The 17,814-nt window shown below is 33.1% G+C and overlaps 3 protein-coding genes and 2 non-coding genes across 5 annotated transcripts; all 5 read left to right on the top strand.

The window, feature by feature from the left end:
- Positions 1–2,935: 2,935 nt before the first annotated feature.
- On the top strand, positions 2,936–5,010 carry LOC124823232 (Dormancy/auxin associated family protein). Its single transcript, XM_047295408.2, has 3 exons — positions 2,936–3,096; positions 3,316–3,480; positions 4,530–5,010. The coding sequence occupies exons 1-3, from the start codon at positions 2,982–2,984 to the stop codon at positions 4,631–4,633; spliced, it is 384 nt and encodes a 127-aa protein (XP_047151364.1). The 5' UTR covers positions 2,936–2,981; the 3' UTR covers positions 4,634–5,010.
- A 1,550-nt stretch (positions 5,011–6,560) lies between these two features.
- LOC124823234 (folate receptor family protein) lies at positions 6,561–9,571 on the top strand. The gene is made up of 4 exons (XM_047295410.2): positions 6,561–6,750; positions 8,023–8,372; positions 8,703–9,037; positions 9,341–9,571. Exons 1-4 carry the CDS (start codon positions 6,654–6,656, stop codon positions 9,468–9,470), a joined length of 912 nt encoding a protein of 303 aa, XP_047151366.1. The 5' UTR covers positions 6,561–6,653; the 3' UTR covers positions 9,471–9,571.
- A 2,614-nt stretch (positions 9,572–12,185) lies between these two features.
- On the top strand, positions 12,186–14,441 carry LOC124823233 (large ribosomal subunit protein eL18y-like). Its single transcript, XM_047295409.2, has 5 exons — positions 12,186–12,338; positions 12,429–12,518; positions 13,157–13,285; positions 13,366–13,548; positions 14,059–14,441. The coding sequence occupies exons 1-5, from the start codon at positions 12,336–12,338 to the stop codon at positions 14,215–14,217; spliced, it is 564 nt and encodes a 187-aa protein (XP_047151365.1). The 5' UTR covers positions 12,186–12,335; the 3' UTR covers positions 14,218–14,441.
- LOC124823250 (small nucleolar RNA snoR69Y) lies at positions 12,556–12,652 on the top strand. Its single transcript, XR_007027628.1, has one exon. It is a non-coding gene; the product is annotated as a small nucleolar RNA snoR69Y (small nucleolar RNA).
- LOC124823251 (small nucleolar RNA snoR53Y) lies at positions 12,894–12,978 on the top strand. Its single transcript, XR_007027629.1, has one exon. It is a non-coding gene; the product is annotated as a small nucleolar RNA snoR53Y (small nucleolar RNA).
- Positions 14,442–17,814: the final 3,373 nt, after the last annotated feature.

Raw genomic sequence — 17,814 nt, 5'->3', positions numbered from 1 at the left:
AAATAATTGAGTACTATTTTTATTTAAAATTAATTAGATAACTTTTGTTTGTTAAAAATAATAGTTATATAATTCTAACTTAATTTTCACAGAAAGTATATATATTTTTAAATTGTATCGTTTTTATATTTTAATTATTTTATAATTATAAATAAAAGGATTCTTTTCTTGAACTCAATATAATTCATTTTATTGTTTTTATTCTTTAAGTTTTGTAATTTTTTTAAAACTCAATTAATTATATATAATCAAATAACTTTTTATGATCAAATTATAAAAAATATTTATTTTATAATTATTTTTTATGAACATATTTTTTATAAATTTAATAATTATAATAAAAATATTTTTAATTTTTATTATATAAGATAAAAGTGGATACTAATGTGTAGAGTGCATTTGTTTCTACTAGTACATTTAGTTAATATTTAAAAAATATATTTATATACATAATTAATACAGTGAAGACAAAAATTATTCTTTTAAATTTTTAATTAAAATAATTTTCAATCCTTTGAATTAAGGTTAATGTTTATTTTAGTTCTTTGAATTTAAAATTAATCTTTTAATTATTCATGTTTACAATAAATTTTTAATCTCTCATACAGAAAAAAATTAATCCCAAAAATTATAATTATTTTTTAGTTAGTTAAATCTAAAATTGTAGTCCCCTAAATTTAAACAATATTTTCTTGGTCCTTTTTTTAATAATTCTGGATTCATTCACTAAGCAAAAAAAATTAAAATGGAATTGTAAGGTTATAATGAATCTAGATTTATCATTTTGAGTTAATCTCTCTAATTTAAAGTTATATGTGAAATTTTTATGTATTTAGACTCTTTCATAAAATATGAGAAATAAAGATAGAGAAATTGTCCCAAAAATTATATGTCAACTTCCTTTTTATATTAAATATATATTGTTTAATACATTCCAATTACCTTAATCTCCAAAAAAAAAAAGAAATTGTAAGAGTTCAACTTATGCCTATCAATTTAAAGTGAGGAAGATAAAAGATATAAAGATTGCATGATTTATTTTGATGTATCCCCATGTCATTATTAGAATAAGAGTGAAAAGTGGAGAAAAAAATAATTCAACTTGGAAGATAAATTAAAAGACTTAAAGAATCATTTATAAATTTGAAAGCTAATAAAAATTTTAAAATATAAATTTCATGTTTGAGAGAATAAATGTTGATCCATAATTTAATTGTAGGAAAAAAAATTGATCCATATTCTACATAGTACCAATTTTTAAGTTAAAGTTTCGGAGGCATTTAATGTTTGTTGTTTTTTTTAAACTAAACAATTGTACAAAACTCATAATTATTTAATTATTTGATGCAATAGAGAGATAGACCGGTGCTTGTTTTTCAACACCATTCATGGTTTCATTGCTTTAAGTTCTACCTTGTAGTTATCTTCTGATGGGGTGACATTTATTTTGTCTCCACAGCTAATTTTGTTAAACTATATAAAGTTGTTAATTTTAAGTGATTATTGATGTGAATGTAAATAGTAGTTAGTTAGCATTGAGAACTAAGAAAAAATGAAGAATTCTAAAGCTGAACTTGTAAGAGAAAAAAGAAGTGAAATGTGATTTAGTAATTAATAATAAAAGAATGTTATAAAAATTGTGTTGAGTAAAAGGTGTGATTTAAAATAGAGTGAGTAAGGAGTGGTGCAGAAACTGTAACGAATTGTCCTTTGAGGTTGCGTCTTGGAGTGTAGATTTTGGATTATGCGAGGAAGAAAAAATTCGGGTGGTGACAGGAAACACCTGGAGCACTTTCTAACTTTCTATACCTTCACTCTTCAACCATAACTCACACTCCCAATGCTCATAACCCTATTATACCTACTCCTACCTCCATTTCAAAATTCCATTCCTCATTTACTTCCTTTTCCTTCTTCACCAACTTTACCTGCTTCCTTAACTCAACTCAAATATTAATACAATTTTCTCTAATTCTAATATTCAATATATTCTTAACAGTGTCATGTTCTGTGTGCTTTTCTCTTTTTTTTCTCTTTTTCCTGTTTTCCTTTTTATCTTCTACAGTTTAAAACCTTCTTGTTTATCCCTTTGACCACGATTGATGGAAAGTTATATCTTACTGTTATTGATGAAAGGATTAAGATATAAGAACCCTTTTGGTCATTCCAGTCATCTTGAGAGGATTGTAAGTTCAGAAAGTTTATCATGTTGAAAAGTAAACACAGTTAGCCAATTGTTTTTACCCTCTTTTTGCAAGTGGCTAAATGTCTCTCTCTCATCTCCCATGTCAATTTTCAAAACAATAATAGAGAAATAGGACACACAAAGAGAAGGGATTATAGCAGAAAGAAAACAAACTAACAAAAAAGACAAAGCCACAAACAAATAACAAAGAAATGGATTTCGTTGTCTCTATTAGACACTAATCATGTTATATATATAGAGAGAGAGAAATATATATATATATATTTCCACACAACAGAATGAAATGTTCTGTGTAATTCTTTTTTTTTAATTTTGTACTGTGAGAGTTTTAGCAAGTTAACAAGATTCTATTAGGAATTGTAAAAAGGGTTCTCTTACAATTTTGTTAAGAAAAGTTGCAATAAAACTATCTCATGAAGTTCTTATCTTTGGGATTTGGACAACAGTCATGGGCATTTTGGAACATACTCCTTCGGGAAAATGACATGTCACGCAAAGTTTCCTCCTTCATACACACATCCAACGTCACGTGTCGCCCACTCATCCTAATCCTACAAACTGTGGGACCCACCAGTACGGGAAACCTTATCTCTAGCAGAATCTGGATCCAAAAGCCACGCAATATGCACCCACGTGGTGCCTGACAAAATCGACGGTGCAGATTTCCTCCTGGGCCCATGACTTGTTGGACCTTTAACGCTTCGCCGTCGTTAAATATTCCTCTCACCCTGCTTATTCCCGGAACCTGCTAACTGGATCCATCTGATCCGCTCTCATGGGGCTACTCGATCACTTGTGGGATGACACTGTCGCCGGCCCTCCGCCGGAGAACGGCCTCGGCAAGCTCCGAAAGCACAACACCTTTGCTTTCCGATCCAACTCTGGCAAGGGTACGCATGCATGCCCGTCGAACTTCATTCGACTTCCCGAATTAATTTTAGCTGTTAAAGAAAACGTGAATCGCAACAGGAAATGACTTTTCGAAATTTTTCTTACACACTCACGCGATACTTCATGTGTTAAATCTTAAAATGATTAAAAACAAAAAAAAACTGCTTATGCTAACGAGAAAGCGTTGTCGTTGTGTGATTTTGGTTTTGGTGGATCAGAATCAGACAGCGGAAGCGTGAAATCATACGGTGAGGATTCGCCGGAAGATGCGATGAGAGTTACACGCAGTATCATGATCGTAAAGCCACCTGGATACCAGAGTCAGAGTGGATCGGCGCCGGTTTCACCCGCCGGTTCTACTCCTCCGCTGTCTCCGTTTTCAGGTTAGGTTGTCCTTTACATTTTTTTTATTGTCAGTGAAATGACGAATTAGACCTTGGATTTGGTTTCGGAACTGGGGTTGTCTTATCTCCTGGGAAACTGGAGTGACAGTGTGAGAGTGTGACTGAGGCGGTTACTCTGAAATTTTTTACAAGGGTAATTCTGTCTATTCGAACAGAGTTTCTCTTTCCTATGATAGGGTTAACTAGGGTTAGTCATGGTGGCGGTTTTGTTTCCTTTCCACACATCTTCAGCAATGTGCTTATCCATATCTGGATACACGTAGTACTACAGGTCAAAAGTACTTATAGTAAATTTTAAGATTACTTTATTTTTTTATCAATTATGTTAGTGTATTTCAATCTTTAAATAATATTATTGGTGAACGGAGGAAGAAAAGATAAAATAAGAAGTTATACAATTACTTTATTAAAATTAAGAAATTAAGAAAGTTTGCTATATTTTTCGTTTTATAAAATTAACTTTTAAAAGGACATAGGAAATGAAAACTAACCGTGAGGTAACTTTCAATTCAGCTTGTTACATCTATATATATATATATATATATATATATATATATATATATATATATATATATATATATATATATATATATATATATATATATATATATATAAGAATTAAAGCATAACGGGTTTTAGGAAATTTCACGTGTTATTTAAAAACAGAAGCGGCTGGATATTTATCTATTATTGTTGGAAAGTTTATTTTAGAAGATGCTTTTGATGACATAGAGGTACATACAGCATAGTAATAATATCTGTACAGGTGATGGAGTGATTCGTATGACAGTGAAAGCATCTGTATAGTTTAACTCTCAACGCTATGTTTTGTTATGTTTTGTTATTGTCCGAATAAAATCTATGAAGAAAACTGGAAAAGGTCTGCAATTTGGTCTGATCACTAACCGCTAATGTAACGATGGTCGCAATATGAAGCAGTTTAATGAAGAATATATAGCATGTTTTGTCATGCAATGAAGAATATAAGCTGTATACTTATTATGCATGGATGTGTGGTACTGATATAGGAGGAGCTAGAGAGTCCTTCCGCTTTCGAAGAAGGTCGACATCGGATGCGTTCGAGAAGACTCGCCAGAACAGACCAAGCTCTTCTTCTCCTTTCGATGTGTGAGAAATGACCCTCGTCGCTCTCCTCCATGATCACTAAAAAAATGAAATTATAGTTTGTTTTCCTCTGCTGTTTCTGGTCATGCTGTATCCATTTTTGTTTACCTTTTGTGCGTATATATATATATATATATATATATATATATATATATATATATATATATGTGTGTGTGTGTGTGTGAGTTCATCAGTTGAGTGGTTGAAATCGTGGATGATGCAGTGGTAGGTTTGTGTGGTTTAACAGCTCAGTGTTCTGTCCAGTGTTAAACTAGTTATGGTTATATGGTCGGTTAGCTGTAAATATGTAAAAACGCAGGTATGGGCGTGCTTTTGCTAAGTGTACTGTGTATATATAAAGCCTTTTGAAAGGTTTGTTTATTACTGTTTGCTTTCACGCTCTAAGCTGTTTCTGGGTAATTCTTTCCACACATTTTGTATCTGTTTTCTGAAAAATGAGGTATCCTTGAACATGTTGTTTTGGAGCTTGAAGTTGTGTTCTTGGTTTCATGGAGGATAGAGGGAGATGAACATAAAAACTAAAAAGTTGAGAGAGGGTCCAATATGTCTGGCTTTAAGGATGGCGATTAGTTTTGTGGAGAGGTGGCCTTGTCTTGAAGCAGGGTTTGGAAAGCGACACTTTATAATGGGCTTGGTCCACGAATATTCGTTAACATATTTTACCTATCTTTTTGTCGGAGCCTCCTTTTTTAAGCAACACATGAAAAAGTTTATTTTAGAACTTCAAATCTTGCTTATATATGCAAACCAGGTTATTCTCCTTTGATGTTCAAACCATTAAATGAGTTAATATGTTACATACGTTCTGTGTAAAATTTTCTTTTTCCTTCGCAACATGATAATTTTGGGGACGTAATGTGGAACAATAATTCCAAATCAACAGCCAGTACAGTGGTTTTTATCAGCCATTACAGCCGGACAAACTAACCAAAACACAATAAATAAATGAAATTTAAACGGAACGATTGCATGAATGTAAAACTTGTTTTGCTAAAGCATTCTCTCCAGTCTGCTTCCCAAATCTTCTCATTGAATTTAAAGGTAATTTTACAATTTATAGAAAAAAAATAACATTAGTTGATTGTCATATAAAATTAATTAAATCGTTATAATCTCGTATCACTAGATAATTTCGTGCTATATTCTGCCTGATTTATGAAAAAATAAAATAAAAATACTGAGACTAATGGAGAATGGAACCAAAAGATCATCCTAGTATATTTATTTGACTTTCCTTAGATAAAGGAATCTCTAATCTATTAATTATAGATTATAAGAGAAATTTGCGTGGAGAAAATATACTAACCTATGACCACTGTTTTTCTTTTTTTATCAGCGGACATATATATTAGAGTAAGTTGAGGGGTCTTTCGAATAATTAATTGGAAATATACAATACCAATGATGCCTCATGCTAACATCTAACATACTTAAGGTGATATTAATATAATCTTTTAAATGACCATTTTGTTTACGTTTAACAGTTCTTTTGATTTAACTTTTTTTAAAACTAATCATTTTTAATTAAAAAATCACTTTTGATTACAATAAAAATTATTTAAATTTAATTTTATAATTATAATAATAACATTAATAATCATTTTATTAGTTTTATTATCTTAAAAAAAAGTAACACATGTCAATCGTGTTTGCACTAGTATACATTCTTTTATATCTTGCTATCAGTTACAAGATGTTATTGGTAAAAATAAATAATGAAATAAAAATTCAAAATCGTTGTTATTTGTTCAGGCTCGTCTTTGTGCTCGTTACGTATATCATATATAGTTGCCCAAATAGAATAAGCTACCTGGAGGAGATTGGGCTTTCCTATGTGGGCCATCTTTGGAGGAGTATAACGAATTTGGGCTTATAATTTTTAAGCCTTGATGTATTGAGAAAAAGAAATGATTTGGAAGGTTCCCATTTGGATTGAATAGCACCGTGTTTGGCTGCAGCGTAGTTAGTGTTGGAGACTCAATGAAATCTATGGTGGTTTAGCGGGTATGGATCGGAAGCAGTCCCGGCTTGGACCCAAGAATATGGATTATAGCTTCTTGCTTTTGCTCCTCCTCTTTCATGGCGTCCTTCCTCACTCTTCTGGTTTACCTTCTCTCTTTTATACTTTTTCACTTAAAGAAAAAATAAATAAAAAGACATCTTCTACTGATTTTACAATTTTTCATTGTGATCATCATCGTGTTAAGATAAAATTCGATATTAAGCTTAAGCATGGATACGCCGAAATAGAAAGGGCAGTTATTTTATTCTTTTTGAAATGCTTTGTAGTTTGAATAGTTAGTACTGTGATCGTTTTCGATCCGGGTAATTCTTCAATTATGTTCCTTTCTGATAGATACGCACTCTAGCGTTGCTATATGAATTCGCTTCTTGAATTGTTTTGGAATGTTCGGTAGACGCATAGTGATGTTTTTGAGTTGGTCTTACAAGGTTCATTTCTGATTAGTAGTAACTTGACCCGCGCTGGCAGTGTTGGTCCTTGATCTTTGGTCTCATTTCCGTGATTCCTTCTTTCTCAGATAGGACATTCTATCAGAACCAAAATACCAAATGTGACATTTGTTTTTCTTTGCTTTGGCCATTCATTGTGTTGGTGAAGTATACTCCTCAACAGGATTATATAAATGGAACTGATTTATTGGATCACGTGTTGATATAAAGAAAAATTGAGTTTGTTTCAGCCAACCAAAAACCTTAATTTTGTTGCGAACGTGGGATAAATCGATGTACCTGTTATTACGACACATATGACGTATTTACCTACTTTGTCTCTTTGTTTCTTGCTTATTTCTCATGGACACACACATGAAATAGTGTAATCTACCAATGTCTAGTCTTTGCGCTTTGGCTTGCCTTGTCGGGATCATCGTTTCATCCTAGTTTCTGCTCACTTCTTTTTTCAACAAAGCTAAAATGGACTACTGGGCATGCTTGCCATTGCTTATGCGCATCCTTTAGTAAGCATGATGTTGTTGGAAATTTACCATGATAATAAATCCTGATCGTAAGTTTACAATGAGTAGTGAACTATTTTTTTTAGTGTTAGCTTATTGTGGATCATAATGGGCAAACCATTACTGTTCTGTCACAATCGCAATCTGCCTTGTAATTCAATTTTCATTCCATTTTATGCATTTTTTGTTTGCAATTAGTAATGCATCTTGTGATAAAATGTGTAACAACTGGTTTTTATGCAATTGAGAAGGTATCTACTCAAATGAGATAAGCAACAAATTGTTTTTGTAGGTCTTACTCTAATTTTATCTTGTTACTGCTCCTTTGTTACATAAACTTATTAGCAGTGTTCTTCTATGCATTTAATTCTCAGTTCTCTTTATCTTTTTCTGAATGAAGGTAAATCCAATGGAGTGTGTGTTTCTCAAGGAGGTCGTTTTCCTCCCTTCAAATCTGAGGGTAGTGTTCCCAAAAAGGGTCCTAAAGATTTGACCCTCTGCCGGATATTTCGTAAAAAGACTTGTTGTGATGTAACCCATACACATCCTGCTCTGATGTCTGTAAGGAAGCTAGCTACAACTGGGGAAGCTAACCCAGAGTGCTTGCACTTATGGGAACTGTTGGAATGTTCCATTTGTGATCCGCGTGTTGGTACTCAGCCTGGACCTCCTCTTATTTGTGCATCTTTATGTGAGAGAATTTATGAGGCATGCTCAAATGCTTACTTCTCTATGGATGTGAAAACACAGGTTTGTGGATGACTGTCTCTTTTTCAAAATAGTTTATACAAGATTATGAAAAATGCAGAGTCTGCATCAGTTGGTTAAGAAACAAAAATTTACATGTCGTTTGTCAAACATTCATTTGTTCTTTTGTCAAGAACCAAAAATTTACACATGATTGGTTTGTTGTTAATAATTCACAACAAAATGTTTTTAAGCTTTTGGCTCTGACATAAGCTTTTTATTTTTATTTTTGTGGAATAGAGAGTTTGGTATGTTTATGTTATCCTTTTTAATACCACAACATTGTTTAACATGGCACCTTATACCCATTTTTTGAATGATTTGAAACACCAGATTCTAGCACCTTGTGGCGTAAATGACTTTGTATGTGGTAGAGCTGCTGAATGGGTCTCCAACGGTACAGATCTTTGTGTTGCTGCAGGTTTTCGAGTGAGCTCATCTGATATTGGATTTATTGCCTCAGAAGAGGCTTCTTGCTATGGTGATAAATCCAGTCTAGGTTCTGTTGCTGATACATGGAAGACTTCACATCTTGAGTTGACCCAGAAAGGTGAGAGCTTGAGGATGTTGGATGATTTCCACCAATGGGTGAGGGAAATGCCATTCGGTGAAAGGGTTTCTTGGGCTATTGGAGGGATGGTTCTAACAGCAGGCTTGGTGTTTGTAAGGTCCGAATGTACTTTTATTTCCTATTATTGAGTAGCTGTGCATTTTTGTATGGTCCCGTTCCTATTAGAAGCGATTCTTCATGATTTTCTTTACTCGATGCATGCTGTCAAATTGCAGATAGTTGTGATAAAATTAATATTTTGCCCTTTGACATTGTACCAAATTCAAGTAGAGTTGCATCTTAAGCAGAATCTTGAATTTTTCTTATCTACTTTCTTAATGTTCATTCATTGACAAATGATTCCTTCATAATTATTCTTGGAATGGTGCTTATCTTCTTTTTATATATTGTACTCATACAGCAAAAGAAAAAGCCATAGCCAACGCCAGAAACTAGCTGCTATAAAGCGAACTGCGAGAAAGCTTGGGGGCAGGATGGTGGAGCAACTGCCTTCTAATGCTCAAGAACATAGAAGAAGAATTTCCAGATGAGTGTTCCTTGTATGTGATGTTGAGAACATAATTAACGGTGCTAATTTGTAGTTGAATCCTTGAGTTTCTTGTTATAATTATCAAAATGAAATCTTGCTGTATTTTGTACTCTCGCTTTTCTTCTTTTTGCATAGTTTTTTTGTAGTATTTTTCCCTTGAAGATAGTTTTCTTCAGACCGAAGTATAGTTGTTAAAAAGAGTTTGTTTGGTCTTATGGATTTTTTTCTGTAGAAAAATTATTTATAAATGAAAAACCATAGTTGTATAAAAGCGGGGGGTGCTTCCACATCTCTAACCCTTGTCCTCTCAGATTGCTCACTGCCTCATGCACCATGAGTCAATTCTATCGAGTCATTGATGTACAAATGTTGTCAGGGTATGGGAGGTATTATACCCTTCTTTAAAAGATTAGCAAAGGATGTCAGTAGTACCTTCTGGGTAGTGGAGAAATGTTAGAGGCATTTATAATTACATTTAAGGAAGAAAACGGACAAAAGTGATGCTGATTAAATCAAGAATATTTTTGGTCTTGGAAATATGATAGATTATAAGTTAAAAAAAAGTTCTCCATTTATTTAAAAAGTTTTATGCTAAGTTTGTGAGGAGTACTATGTATATCATAGCACATTCGTCTTTATATATCATGTATTATGTCGGTTAAAATTTATTAAAACTACAAAATCAGAAATTGGATTTCTGTTAGCTAATAGTGAAGTGATTTTACCAATCACAAAGTTTTATACATGAGATTTATAAAATGATTAGATGTCCAATAAAATTTAGTTAAGTAGTGTTATTAAAAACTCTGTTGCTTACTGTTTTCAAACTTCTTTTATGATAAGAATTAGACATAAATTTGAAAAGTTCTGGCTGATTGGAGCACTTCTAATTTTGTGGTAGAATTAGAAGCTGCTGATGAAAGCATTGACAGATAAAGGTTTTCGAGCCATAGTCTCAGACGTTCAAATCTTGTTCTTCAGAGAAGGATAGGAGCTGATTATCACGAATTTTAATATTCTACTCCATTTTTAAAATACACTGATTTTGATATTTTAAATATAATTTTTTAATATATTAACATTAGTATATTTTGAAGGTTGAGCAATGAAAAATATTAAAAAAATCAATAAAAGTCTAGACTCTAGTATCATTGCTGGACAGTGGAGTTCAAATGGGGTTATAGATTTTATTTGTTGGACTTCACCATCTCATTTTGTTGCATATCCAACATATCTCTTAATTAACTGTTAGAAGCTAATTCTTTCCAAACACACTGATTATTAAAATAAGTTTTATTTTTTTCCATATACACTTTATTAAGGATCGTTATTGATTTGGTTGGCATGGCAATGAATCCCATCACCTAAATTAAGACCAATTACATAGAATCAAGAAATGGATTCTTTTCACTTCTAATTGGAATCAAACTAATTATATTTCATTGAACTGTTAAATTTAACTTATATGAATCAATCCAACTGTTCAATATAGTTTATATATATATATATATATATATATATATATATATATATGTATGTATGTATATATGTATGTATATATATATATGTATGTATGTATGTATTATCTATATATATAACTTATAATTTATTGTTATTTGCAATAGTTTTTTTTAAATAACTGATTTCTAGGAGAAACAATTAAAATAAAAGCATTTGATTTTAATAAGATTTTATATTTATATTGTTTTCGTCGGATTACTTGAAAAACATAAAATTTATGGATGATTTTTTTTAAAGTCAATTGTTTTTTTTTTTTTAAATTATAACAAATAAGTTCTAATACATTTTAAGTTTAATGGTATTTTGATCTCTACTAAATTTGAAAACCTTTAATTCGATATCTATTGAGTTTCTGTTACAGGTATTTTATTTTGGTCATAAAATTTATGATTAAATATGTTTTTATCCCTTAACTTTCATTGAAAACTGGAATTAGTCCCTCTTCAAACTTTTGGACTAATTTAGTCTCCAAACTTTAAAAATGTGTGAATTTAATCCTTTTAACCAAATTTTGTTAACTTTATTTGATGTTTCAAATGCATTTCTCAGTTAATATTGAAGAAAAAATGTGCCAAAAGGTATAAACAACTCAAATGCTATTATGAAACGCACTTAAAACATCAAATAAAGTTAACAAAATTTGGTTAAAATGACTAAATTCACACATTTCTAAAGTTTGGGACTAAATGAAACGAAAGTTTTCAAGAGAGACTAATTCCAATTTTCACTAAAAGTTAAGGGACCAAAAACATATTAAATCCTAAAATTTATTATGTTTTTTTCGTCATATTCTGGTCAAAATTTAATAAAATTTTATTTAATAAATACAAGAAATAGATACTAAATAAAGCACATAAATATTCATTTAAAATATTTTTTACTTTGAATATAAAATAAACTATAAAAAAAATACTACCATTTAGTTATATTATCATAGCTCATTTCCATATCAAACTAACCTACCTAACTTAACTAAATTGATTTAGTTTGGGTTTTCAAAATCTAAACTAAATAAGTTCTTTATTTGCAAAATAAATCAAATCTATCTAATTAAACATGACAAACTAAATGCTATTTTATGTGAAACTCGAACTGATGCAACTGACGAACATAATATTATAAAGTTTGATTTGATTTTAATAATTGTGTTAGGTCTTTGTTACGGAAATTTGGGCCGAAGATAGAGAGCGAAGAGTTGAGCCCATGTTTCAGAACCAAAGCTGGCCCATATTTTGAGCCCTATTATGAAAGTGTAGAAGTAAAAAACCCTAATTTGCTTGCTATCATAAATCGCAGGTGTAGCGGCAAAGAGTGAAGGAGGTTCGTTCCGAGACCCGAAGCAGCAATGGTTCTTCGTCTCTCTCTGTCTCATTGTTCCGCATCTATAGCAATGTTAATTTTCTGTCTCTAACTATGTTCATTTGAATTGGACACACAGGGGATCGATCTGAAAGCCGGAGGTAAAAGCAAAAAGACGAAAAGAACAGCACCAAAGTCCAATGATATCTATCTCAAGCTTTTGGTTAAGGTAGGTTTCAACTCACTTCTCTCATGGTTTTTTCTTTGTGGTCAGTGATGATAAATGTGATCCCAGCTCATTATGAGACCTTCACCATCGAAAGGTCCGGGAATAGAATTTTCCACATTTTTCTGAGCCACTTTCTCCCATAAGCGGTGCCGTTTTTATTTTTTGTTTGATTTCTTCTGTTATGATGTTTTTAGAAGCTGTTAAAGAAAGTTTCATTTAACCCTTGTGAGACTTCACCTCATTTTTTGTTGTTGTATGTTTGTTTGCTTTACTGCAGTGCAGATCCGTTTTTACCTTAAGGCTGAATTTTAAATTTGAAATATTAGCTCTAGAATTCCCTTGATTATGGATTGATGGAGCTTGTACATGAGAAAGGTTCCCGATGATGTTTTATCTCATTTTACCATGCTAATTCTGATTATAGATGATTAATATTTTCAGTTTAATTACTGAGGGAACTAGTCTATTTCACTGGTACTTGACAATATTGATATTCAAGTTTACAGTTGTTATTATCTTTGTATTATTTTTTGTACCGTTTCTTCTCAAAATTTTCCCGTTTTATCTACAATATTTATTTGAATATGTGCATTTTTATATATACTTTGAAGTGTTCTGATTTTTTTTAAAATGATCAGCTTTATCGCTTCCTTGTCCGGAGAACTGGCAGCAATTTCAATTCTGTTATACTCAAGCGATTGTTCATGAGCAAGGTTAACAAGGCCCCACTTTCTTTGTCAAGGTTGATTAAGTATACCAAGGGAAAGGTTCGTTTGTTTTGTAATATTTTTCATTTTTAATTTTGCATTTGTTTCCATTGGTTTAATTTTAAAATTTATCTATGCAGGAAAATAAGATTGCTGTTGTGGTGGGGACTGTAACTGATGATATCCGTGTTTATGAAGTTCCACCCTTGAAAGTTACAGCACTCAGGTTTACAGAGACTGCTCGTGCAAGAATTGAAAAGGCTGGCGGTGAATGTTTGACATTTGATCAGTTGGCTCTTAGGGCACCTCTTGGACAGAACACGGTATGCTTAGAGGCTACTGTTGGCTTTTTCGTTATCTGAATATCTGCTTTTGTTCTCTTGAAAGCTTTTGTTTTTTTTTCTCGTGTTATATCAGACATTACCATATCCTTTATAGTTCCTCCTTTAATCTTCTGTTTTTCTTGAAGTTATTTTTTCTTACACATTTGGTTCGTCTCAATTTCTTTTGCTTTTTGATACATACTAATCAAACCAAAGATTAATATTGATTAATAAAAACTGAGTGATTAGATGAGAAACATGGGATACATATAGTTTAACCTATTTGTGCCTAGAATTAGTTCTTTTTCTGAATATTGAGTGGTCTGCTCGTGGTTGAATTTTTTCATATTACCTTCACATTGTTTCAGTCATTTGCTTTAAATATTTTATGATGAATTAATAATCCTTACTGCATGTTGTATTGATCTAAGTCGCGTACTTTTTAATTTTATCTGGTTGCTGAAGCTTTCATTTGCCGAGTTACCTGAACTGTGTAATTGCTGAATGCAGGTCCTTCTTAGAGGCCCAAAGAATGCTCGTGAAGCTGTGAAGCACTTTGGTCCGGCTCCTGGTGTTCCTCACAGCCACACCAAACCTTATGTTCGATCTAAGGGAAGGAAGTTCGAGAGGGCTAGAGGAAGGAGGAACAGCCGAGGATTTAGGGTGTGATGTGATAGCAGTGTTTAATTCTACGCTGGTATTATTACCTCTGGGATGCAAATTTTTCTTATATTTTAGACTGTTGATTGAGGCAGTTTTCTTGTTATTTGTATTCTGATAATGATTTGAGTACGAAGTTTTCATTTTTGGCTTTTATTTTCCGATTATGTGTTTTGTGAAAGCTTTAACTCAGTTTTGATGTCATATATTGGATAATCGTTAATTTTGTGGTACATACTTTGGCCTCTCCTAAATCTTACCATATACAAACTACGAAATTTTTGAACGACTAGCATCTATTATTTTTCTCATGAAAAGGCTATACTTAACTCTTCGGTACTGTTTTCAGTGATATTTGTGGCACCCAATCACTTTATGGCTAAACTTCAAATTATTGTAGATAAATTAAACTTGTTTCTTGATGCGCTGATGGCTGTTAATCCTAGACTAAACAAAAACATTGTCACGTTTTTTCTATATTGAATATATATTTTGAACCCACATTGATTATTCGTAATTGATTTGAGATCTGATTTTTAGAATTTGCATACACTTTTTTATATTTGAATAGTCTATTAACTTTTTCTTGTGTAAATTACCGTAATAAAAAGATTATATGTTAGAAAAACAGTTACTACATAAATTTAATAATAATGATAAGATTATAGGAGGGCTCGTAAAAGAATATATTACATGGATCAATTTAATCTTTATTTATAATCTGTGAATGAGTTCAGTCTAGGCTATACTAGTTTAGTATATAGTTAAGTTTTGCCCAATAATTGCTCAAAGCAATCTGCTTACGTTTGTGTTCTTGCAGAACACAACACGATCTCATGAAATAAATTTTACCTTGCCAAACAAGCATAAATAGAGCTTTAAGAAACGGAGCTAGCAAAAGTTGCCATAAAATAGAGTCTGTGACATAGTTTGTAATAAAATGTTGGAGTGAGTTATTGATATGCCCATGATTCAGGGTCCGAACTTCTTAAGAAAATGATAGATGTGATTGCTCACATTCTCTGCTGCTTCTTGGTTGCTGAAGTGTGCAACACCTTCTCGGCACATCTTTCTTGAAACCACCGTTGTGAACGTACTCCTTCGTCCCCGGTGAAGTGTACATCAAATCATCGCCAGCTGTAATGAACTTTACCGGTACATTCTCGATTCCAATTCCAGTCCACGATGCTGTTAGCTCCCAGTTTCTGCATAAACCATTCAAGATGCTACTATTAGCCACATGCTAATTTCTTATTATTTTTATCCAACTATCATAATATCAAAATGAATAAAATTTAGCACATGTCGTTGAGATTGAACAGAATCATTAAAATGAAAACGTCGTAGTATTAGTTTCTCAGCACACAAGCACATGTACATAAGAAAACAAATGAATGGATATCACAAGTTGAGATTTCTGTTGTAGCTCAGGCCTCCGGTGAAGCCAGTCTTCTGAAATTTAGTAACGTAATAATGAAGATCTTGTTGAGAGAGCCAAGACGGCAAGGTGGGTGAAGAATGGGGATTAAACCCAGTTCCATGGCCCGCTTTTGGAAAAACTGGTGGACCTGACATGTCTTGAAAACCAGCACAAAGAAGAACATAAGAGAACAGTGATAAACTCAAACTGTACTCCATGATGAATGTAAAACAGATACAATTGTGAGACCAGTTTTACGGGACGTAAATATGTTGTTCAACAGATACGCAGGCCATGGCAGCATCAATCATGTTCATACCATAAACTAAAACTATTTCATTTGAAACCACACTCACTGCTGCAAATAAAATGGCAGATGATTCATACTAATAAACCATTCTTTGTGTTCTCAGATTTGATATGCAGAGAAAGAATATACGAAGTATTTGATTTACCTGAAATCTGCATATGTAGTAGTCATCTCCATACAAGGCACGAAAACCGTCTACGGTCTTCTGTTGAGGATTTTTTCCGAGGAAGGGTCGGAAGGGGACACTGAGGGAAACATAGGCGTTGATTCTGTCTGGCCGGAACATGCAGAGGTACCAACCGATGATGGCACCCCAATCGTGTCCCACCAAGAACACTTTTTTCCACACCCAGAGAATCTATGAGCGCAACGATGTCTCCCACGAGGTGAAAACACGTGTAGCTGCTCTCCGGAACAGGGGCCTCCGTGTCACCGTAGCCTCGGAGATCAGGCGCCACAGCACGATAACCGCGGGAAGTGAGAGCCAGAATTTGGTGGCGCCAGGAGTACCATAGTTCAGGGAAGCCATGTGTACAGGATCGGACGTCATATACGCCGTACGTCCACAGTAGACCAAGCCGGACGCCCGTGGGTCCGCGATCGCGAAACGGATAAAAGATGAGGCCGGCCGGTCATACCGTCTGCTAACCATGCCGCTTATATGGATTGGCTTGGTTCAAAAACTGAACTTTGGGAACCGGCCAGTCGCTAATTAACCAGGATTAAGATAAGTTGAGGTTAAAAACTATTGGGCTGAATTTGGGCCGTGATTAACTCTTCACTGATCCCAAGCCCATAGCGAAAACGATAAATACAAATCCAGAGAGTGGTAGATAGGTTGCATTTACTGCATATTTATTACTGTTCGATAGAAAAACACCATTATTGTCGACTGACTTTAGTATCGGATAATCTTTTGCAGGTCTTCCACCTGCGCATTGAGAAGGAAATTGAGGAACGGAGGATCGGACACACTGAGTACGAGCAGAAGAGGACGTGGATACATTTAACGAGACAACCCTTCACCTCCAAAACACCATGCAAGAACAACACCACTGGGCCTTCTCCTTTCTCCGTAACATGCAGCTTTATGCCATTTACTTCCACCATACTGTGCTTTATGCTCTCCATCTCTCTTCTCTCTCTTTTCCTCCTCCACACCCTACCCAAACTTCCCAACAATCCAAAATTTAATATTACGGCCTGTTACGTTGGGGACAAGCTAGAAAAAGGTAACCTTTTATTCACACCATATAACTTTCTCTCCAAGTTCATATTTTACTTCTCTTTTTCTTGTTCCGAAACTAAAGTTCTCATTCTCATCTCCCTCACACCCATTTGCCTGTATCCCCAACCCATCTCAAAGTCTCAAATTTTCCAGCGGTGCTTGAATCTTGAAAATTTCCACCATTCTCAAGAACTCTATAGCTCACTGTTTTCTATATTAATTTTCTAGTCAACCTTGGGCGTTGAGATTTGCCAGTTTTGACTTCGAATTATTTGACCAAAGTCTGTGTTCCAATAGAGCCTCTTTTGGGGGTCAAAACGTTGAGATCAATCTTTCTTCCTGTAGAGCATTTTCAACAATAGAAAGAAGCATTAATGCTTCTTTCGTATAGTATCAATATTGATACTGTGCTTCTACTGTTTGTTCAAGTTTTCTTTCTTCATCTTGATATTTTTCATAACAGTGTTTAAACTGCTTCTAGTGTTTTTATAACGCCGAGCGCAATCTTTTCGCACTGCAAATGGAAAGAGGTTGAAATAATACTCAGAACAAATTTAAATGCAGAAAAAATTGACAAAAAGACAAATTCTATTTTCGTATTAAAATTTAAAAGTTAAAAACATATTTAATTCTTAAAATAAAAAAAAT

This window comes from Vigna umbellata, chromosome 8 (genome assembly GCF_029865625.1).
Source record: "Vigna umbellata cultivar VRB3 chromosome 8, Vumbellata_1.0, whole genome shotgun sequence".
In the NCBI taxonomy this organism is placed as follows: Eukaryota; Viridiplantae; Streptophyta; class Magnoliopsida; order Fabales; family Fabaceae; genus Vigna; species Vigna umbellata.
This window is presented reverse-complemented; position numbering and strand designations above follow the sequence as displayed.

What these genes read in the sequence shown, in the direction of transcription:
- LOC124823232 (XM_047295408.2), top strand. Translation starts at nt 2,982, where the DNA reads ATGGGGCTACTCGATCACTTGTGGGATGACACTGTCGCCGGCCCTCCG. An exon ending in CCGATCCAACTCTGGCAAGG is followed by an intron (nt 3,097 to 3,315) that starts GTACGCATGCAT and finishes TTGGTGGATCAG; the next exon opens with AATCAGACAGCGGAAGCGTG. An exon ending in TCCGCTGTCTCCGTTTTCAG is followed by an intron (nt 3,481 to 4,529) that starts GTTAGGTTGTCC and finishes GTACTGATATAG; the next exon opens with GAGGAGCTAGAGAGTCCTTC.
- LOC124823233 (XM_047295409.2), top strand. An exon ending in ATCTCAAGCTTTTGGTTAAG is followed by an intron (nt 12,519 to 13,156) that starts GTAGGTTTCAAC and finishes TAAAATGATCAG; the next exon opens with CTTTATCGCTTCCTTGTCCG. An exon ending in TTAAGTATACCAAGGGAAAG is followed by an intron (nt 13,286 to 13,365) that starts GTTCGTTTGTTT and finishes TTATCTATGCAG; the next exon opens with GAAAATAAGATTGCTGTTGT.
- LOC124823234 (XM_047295410.2), top strand. Translation starts at nt 6,654, where the DNA reads ATGGATCGGAAGCAGTCCCGGCTTGGACCCAAGAATATGGATTATAGC. An exon ending in CGTCCTTCCTCACTCTTCTG is followed by an intron (nt 6,751 to 8,022) that starts GTTTACCTTCTC and finishes TTCTGAATGAAG; the next exon opens with GTAAATCCAATGGAGTGTGT. An exon ending in GCAGGCTTGGTGTTTGTAAG is followed by an intron (nt 9,038 to 9,340) that starts GTCCGAATGTAC and finishes GTACTCATACAG; the next exon opens with CAAAAGAAAAAGCCATAGCC.